The following is a 6587-nucleotide window of genomic DNA, read 5'->3' as shown; positions in this document are numbered from 1 at the left end:
AGAACCAGACTGAGCAGAGGCTTTGGAGTGAAGTGTTTTTACTTTCAGGTGTCATAATGCCAGACTTGTACCTCAAGCTAACAGCAGAATATACAGAGGATTCAATACAGAGAAACTCAAGCACCTGAAAATGATCAGCCAGGACTTGCACAGCCAGAGAATTCTTCTTACAGGGTTTAAACCCTGTGCAGAGGTTTAACAACACACTGAGAAATGCAATTTGGTCAACAGGAATACAGGTACACAGGTTTAGCAATTACTGACACAGGCCAGCAGCTCTCTCCCTTTTCTATTTCACAGAGGGAAGCCTCTCACTGCATACTGTCACCATGGAAAGGGAGCATTCCTGTGCCAGCTGGAAAATATCTAGTTAATAACTTAGCACACATCTGAGACATGGCCACTTCATGTTCGAATAAGCTCTGAATCCGTGTCAAAAGAGAAACTAAGAGAACTCCAAGGGCTCACTGAAATAATTTAACACATGGACAAGGAGGACAGGTAAGGTATGGCTAAGAGCTGTACATTCCAGCTGAAGCTCAGACTTTCCTCCCAGCACTGCCAGGACTCTGCTCCCAGCTCCCAGCACTAGCCATTGATGCGGTAATTCACGTGGATCTCGGGCTTGATGTCACACACCAGGGACAGCAGCTGGGACATCACCACCTCCCGGTTCTTCTGGAAGTTCTGCTGGATTACACTCATCTTTTCCTGAGTCTCCTTCTCCACTTCAGTGGTGCAGCTGCCATGGGAGCCAAGGGCCTACAAACAGCAAAGAAAAGAGCAATCACCATGCCAAGCTCTGTGTTTTGTTATTCTGGACCACCTCAGACATTAATCTTTGTTGAGAGAATATTAATATAAATATTAAAAAAAGTACTGCTACGTTTTTTGCTCAGATTTCACCTTAAACTTGTCCACATATTTCATCCTCAGCCTCTGCCTTTTACTGAATCATCAAATTATTTGGGTTGGAAGGGACCTTAAAGATCATCTTGTTCCAACTGCCTGCAATTTATCCATTATCCACCAGTTCAGAGCATGAGTTTCTAAGGAGTGCCCAAAATACAGGTTCTGCTCTATAGACAGCTGGAACCCCTGGGCACAACTGCACTAGAGAGTGCAAGAAAAGTAACACCCAGGAGTCACTTTAAGCACAATTCCCACCATCCCATTGCTCCTACCCTTGGAGAATCTTTATAAAAATCTCACCCCTCCCTTCTGGCAACCAGTGACAGAGCAAGTGGTCTCTGCTGTGTCAGCACCATAGGAAACGAGCCTGTGACAGGAGCAATGAGCTCAGTCTCTTCTGGACACTGCTACACACAGCAGCTTCTGGGAGGCTGTCACTCAGGAGCTCATTAAACTCTTTCCCTGACAGTTGAGATGCAACACACCCTGTGTCCTGAGCCACTTCCACGGGTTTTTCTGGGACACGTGGCTGTGCCTCACAGGAAGGCACTTGGGGAAGTGCTCCTGCTGCAACTCACTCCACCCTGAGGGTGCTGCCAGGGCAAGGCAGCCCCAGGACAAGGCAAATGGGCTGGAAATAAGAGAGTGATGGAGAACACCAACCGCTGCCTCCTTGGCCTTGAACTCCTTCTCCCGCTGCAGGCGGTACTGCTCGATCTCTGCCTGGGCCTCCTCCTTGGCCTGCTTCAGCCTCCGGTTCTTCCCTGCTCCACAGCACAAACCAAGGCAAAGAAAGAGGAGAAAGCACTGAGAGTGTGTTTTCCTCATGCACAGCCATCACCACAGTGTTTGCTCCCTCTGCAGGAGTGTGCTGAACTCAGGAGGAGCCCAGCAAACCATGGCCGATGTCACTGAGCCAGGAGCTCCCACCACGGAGAATTGAGAGCAGGGGGATGCACCAGGCAACATCAGGTCTGGCTTATTCACAGCCTGGTTTGGGCTGAAGGAACCTTAAATCCCATCCCATCCCACCCTTGCCATGGCAGGGACACCTCCCACTGTCCCAGGCTGCTCCCAGCCCTGTCCAGCCTGGCCTTGGGCACTGCCAGGGACCCAGGGCCTGCCCACCCTCACAGAGGAGAATTCCCTCCCAGTATCCCACCTAGCTCTGCCCTCTGTCACTTTCCATATAAAAAGTCCCTTTCTCTCCTTTTCAAAAGCATATTTAAGGCCCTGGAAGGGGCCCTGAGCCCTCCCTGGAGCCTTCTCTTTTCTCCAGGTGAGCACCCCCAGCTCTCCCAGCCTGGCTCCAGCCCTTGGAGCAGCTCCATGGCCTCCTCTGGATCTCTGCAGCAGCTCCAGCTCCTGCCTGTGCTGGGCCAGGGCTGGGGCAGCTCTGCAGGTGGGGTCTCACCTGGGCACAGGGGCACAATCCCCCCTGCCCTGCTGCCCACGCTGGGCTCAGCCCAGGATGTGTTTGGCCCTAAAGGCTGTGAATGCACTGCAGGCTCATGTCCAGCCCCTCACCCACCAGAACCTCCAAGGTCCTCTTTGCAGGCCTTCTCCCAGTAAGTTCTCAAGTGTGTACCTGTGTTTAGGATTACTCCAACCCACGTGAGTGTGCAGCTTCTGTGAGATCCCCAAAAAAGCTCAACAGAAAGAGCATTAAACCTTAGTTTTGCCAGACCAGCTGTGAAACCAAGAGCAGTCCAGGCCATTGCCTCAACTTCCCCTCAGGGACTTCCCACCACATTCTCCCCTCCAAGACTATCACCACTGGAGTGAACTACAAAAATCTGCCTCTTGCCACACTGTCAGGGGGTTGAACTGCAAACCAGGGCAGGTATATAAATAGAGATATACATACGTATTTGTTTAAAGCAGAAAAGATTTGCTAACTTGGGGGTCTTTGCAACCCGAATTTCTCTTGCATAACAGGAGAACCTAACTTGGATCTATTAGGAATGAACAGTTCTATTAATTACTGATTTGGAAACACACTGTTTTCACCAGCTGAAGGCAGGAAGGACAGAGAGAGGCACAGCCATGCCCCAAGCCAAGGCCAGGTTATGGTGACCATGTCCTGCAGAGAGCCAGGAGCCCCCGAGCTGGGCTCTGCCAGGAGGGCCCCGGTGCGGCTCCGACCCCTCACACCGCACTGAGCCTTCTTGGGGAGCCTCCAGCGCTGCTCTCCTGGGGGCCCCACGGATCTCCGAGCACCCCGGGGCAGGGCTGGGGGATATCCGAGCACACCCGGGCTGGGGGATCCCCGCTACCCCCCGCCCTCAGCGCCGGGCCGCAAGGCCTGAGGCGGCCGCACCAGGCCAGGCCAGGCCAGGCCAGACCAGGCCAGACCGGGCCGGGCCGGGCCGAGCCGGGCTCTCCCGCCACCACACCCCCCGCGGCTGGGCCGGGCAATGCCATGCCGTACTCACTCTTGCGGGCCTCGGCCACCTTCTCCGCAGCGCGTTTCTCGGCCTGCAGCAGCTGCTGGATGCCCTGCGACTGGCTCGCCATGGCGGCCACTCCGTCCGGCCGGGCCGCGGCAGCGTCACTGCGTCACGCGGGCCACGCCCACACCGCGCCGGCCACGCCCTCCACCACGCCCCCTCAGAGCGATAGTCCATACAGCGAGCTGTAAGTCCCGCCCACAACTCCACCCCGCTGTTAGGCCACGCCTATCAAGACACTCCATTAGATTAGCCACGCCCCTGTGCTGCTTGGCCACGCCTCCATAGCGCCAGGCCACGCCCCATGGTTTTTGAGGGGAGCCCCCGGCCGAAGCCATTTTGGGCCTCCCCGCCCCCCGCTCCTGAGCCCTTTCGGTGCCCCAAATCCACTTAAACCCCTGCAGGAAGGCGCTGCTGCGGCTTGGTTTTGTTTCTTTCGCGTTTTCTAATCGCTGAAACTGCAGCAACCCCCGGATGAGCAGTGACAAGGGCACCAGGGATGCTTTGGTCCTTCCTGGGCTGTGGCATCTCCTCCCCACTGCTGGTGTCACCCACCTGTGTGACACCAGAGCCACTGGTGCTCTGAGGGCTTTGCAATCATCCTGGGCATCCTTTGCCAGGGGCTCTCAGAGAACCAAGTGTCCCCCAAGGTGTCCTCTCCAGCACAGAGCCACTGGTGCTCTGAGGGCTTTACAACCATCCTGGACATCCTTGGCCAGGGGCTCCCAGAGAGCCAAGTGTCCCCTGAGGTGTCATCTCATACCAGTGTCACCCCCAGCACAGAGCCACTGGTGCTCTTATGGTCTTAAAGTCATCCTGGACATCCTTTGCCAGGGACTCCCAAGTGTCCCCTGAACACCCCCATCCTGGTGTCACCTCCAGCACAGAGCCACTGGTGCTCTGAGGGCTTTAAAACCATCCTGGAAATCCTTTGCCAGGGGCTCCCAAGTGTCCTCCAAACACCCCCATCCCACCCAACCCTCACCCATCACATCCCAGGGGCCATTGAAAGCCCTGAACGCAGCTCCCCCAGCACTTTCAGAGCATAAATTACAATTATTGTCAAATAATATCGCTCTGATGAAGCCTCAGAGCCAGGACAGTGACTCATCGCTGCCGGGAGAGGCAGAGGGGGGCTGCTGGTCCGCCTCCTCCATCCCCCGTGATGAAAGGGACAGGAGACAATGAATCAAATGCATATTTATAGTGCTGAATAGGAATTATGAGTGTTTTCAGGGTGACCTTCAGCTGGGCCCAGCCGTTAAGTGAATGGGCTTAGCGTGCCCATCCATTCAGGGAATATTTGCTTCGGTGAAAGATAAAAGGAAAGATGGGGAGAAGAGCTCAGGCCATCATTCTGGGGTTTGAAGGAAGGCTCAGGTGCTGGGATGGGGCACTGGGAGCTGTGGCATCACAGCCAGGCTGTGCTGGCAGAAGGAAAACCCAGCAAATCTGGTCCTACATCATCTGTCACAGATGGGGCAGCTCCAGCAAGGGGACACGCTCAGGTTGTCACAGGAAATCATAGAATGGTTTGGGCTGGAAGGGGCCTCCTTTACTTCCAAGCCACCCTGACATGCTGTCTCTATTCCAAAATATGTTGCAGCCAAAAAAACCTGGTGAGGTCAGCTGGGGCAGACCCAGGCTTCTTTACAGCAGCAACAACCCAGAAATGAGATTCTTCCCATCTGACCCCAAGCCCCAGGAGCCCCTGCCCTCCTCTCACCTCACACCAAGGCCACAAAATCATTAAACTCTCCCTCTGACCCCCACGGCCCTCAGACCATGCCCCTGAGCCCCATCCCATCCAAAACCCACCATGCTCATTAGCTGTTCCCGTGTTTTCAGGAATGTTCCTTGTTAATTAAATCCCTTGAGCTGAACCCAGAGATGACCCCAGAGCAGGATGCTCTGAAGGGGATACCAGGGATCAAACAGGGTTTGGAGCAAAGGGGTCCAAAGGGGTCTGGCTCTGTCCTGAAGCCACAGGCAGCACTGGGGTGTTGTTTTTCTCCTGGGTGATGGTGATTTTCAGACTCACAGCTTCTGTCTGTAAGGTGATAATGAGAACACTGCCCTTTTCTGCCCCCTGAAACACATTGGAGCTGATCACACTAAATTTTCAGACAAAAATCCCTCCAAATTTCAGCTCTAGGTTGCTTTAAAAAAAGCACGTGATGAGTTTTTAGCTACTTCATTTTGACAGTTAACAAATGAGACAATAACAGTTCGTATTTAAAACAATCTTTGGCTTGGTTGTGTTGCTTTCTAATTTACAATTGCCTAAAAGCTAATTGAAACTTCATGGTGTGTGTCACATGAAACACATGTGAATCCAAAAGCTGTTGGAACAACTTCCCCATTCACTTAACGTTTGAAAAAAATCACTTCTTGCTGGCTGCAAAAACAAAAACAAACCAAAACCCATCATTTCCAATCCTCAGACTTGCACAGGTATAAATAAAAGCTGCTGGAACCACTTGAATTTTACCAGAAATTGGTTGAGAATTAATTAGCATCAGGAGTGCTTCTGAGCTTGGCTTTTATTCCCTCAGACTCAGGGAACATGAGCTTGTCACTTGCTATTAGAGAGGCAGCTCTTGCTGACACTGACATTGGCATCCCTTTATTTGTCCAGCACTGGGCAAAAGACATCAGAAGATGATAAACCTCACCAATCCTAAATTTCATGCACCTCACATTCAACAGAGACTGAAGGAAGGATATTTATAGGAGGCTGAGGCTGGTCCTGCTCTCTAGGATGGGAAAACAAATTATTAAAATAAACAAATGAAAGGATTTTCTTTTTCTTTTAGCTGTTTTCACGGACCACAATAATGAAAATTAAATTAAACACATCACTTACTTAATTTTCATTCTTTTTCCAAAAGCTTTTTTATTTTCCTGCAAGCATTAAATACTTATATTCATTTTGGAGCTGCATCTCTCCTCGCTCTTCTTTTGTTCTACACTGGGTCACAACTCCAAGCTTGTGTCACACAGGTTCCTGAAATACAAGCAGATATTTCTAGATTATAGGGCTTTCTATATTTCTAGAACCAAGGGGAAAAAATACAGCTTGTTTTTGCTTTTCTTTTTTGCAACACATGCCATGTCTCATGATCCTGCTGTCATTAAGGATTCCCAGACATATTTGGGAAGAACGAGATTTTAAACAGTTTGTGGCTCCTTTCCAGAGCAGGTAATTACATTTTTTCCTCTCTA

The 6587-nt window shown here is 51.7% G+C and overlaps 1 protein-coding gene across 1 annotated transcript; it reads right to left on the bottom strand.

The window, feature by feature from the left end:
- Nucleotides 1-21: 21 nt before the first annotated feature.
- Nucleotides 22-3506, bottom strand: ATP6V1G1 (ATPase H+ transporting V1 subunit G1). Its single transcript, XM_054646142.2, has 3 exons — nucleotides 3348-3506; nucleotides 1576-1676; nucleotides 22-762 (listed from the first exon to the last, which is right to left on the bottom strand). The coding sequence occupies exons 1-3, from the start codon at nucleotides 3427-3429 to the stop codon at nucleotides 589-591; spliced, it is 357 nt and encodes a 118-aa protein (XP_054502117.1). The 5' UTR covers nucleotides 3430-3506; the 3' UTR covers nucleotides 22-588.
- Nucleotides 3507-6587: the final 3081 nt, after the last annotated feature.

This window comes from Agelaius phoeniceus, chromosome 21 (genome assembly GCF_051311805.1).
Source record: "Agelaius phoeniceus isolate bAgePho1 chromosome 21, bAgePho1.hap1, whole genome shotgun sequence".
Classification (NCBI taxonomy): Eukaryota; Metazoa; Chordata; class Aves; order Passeriformes; family Icteridae; genus Agelaius; species Agelaius phoeniceus.
The sequence above is the reverse complement of the archived record's forward strand: the minus strand, read 5'-3'. Positions and strand labels throughout refer to the sequence as shown.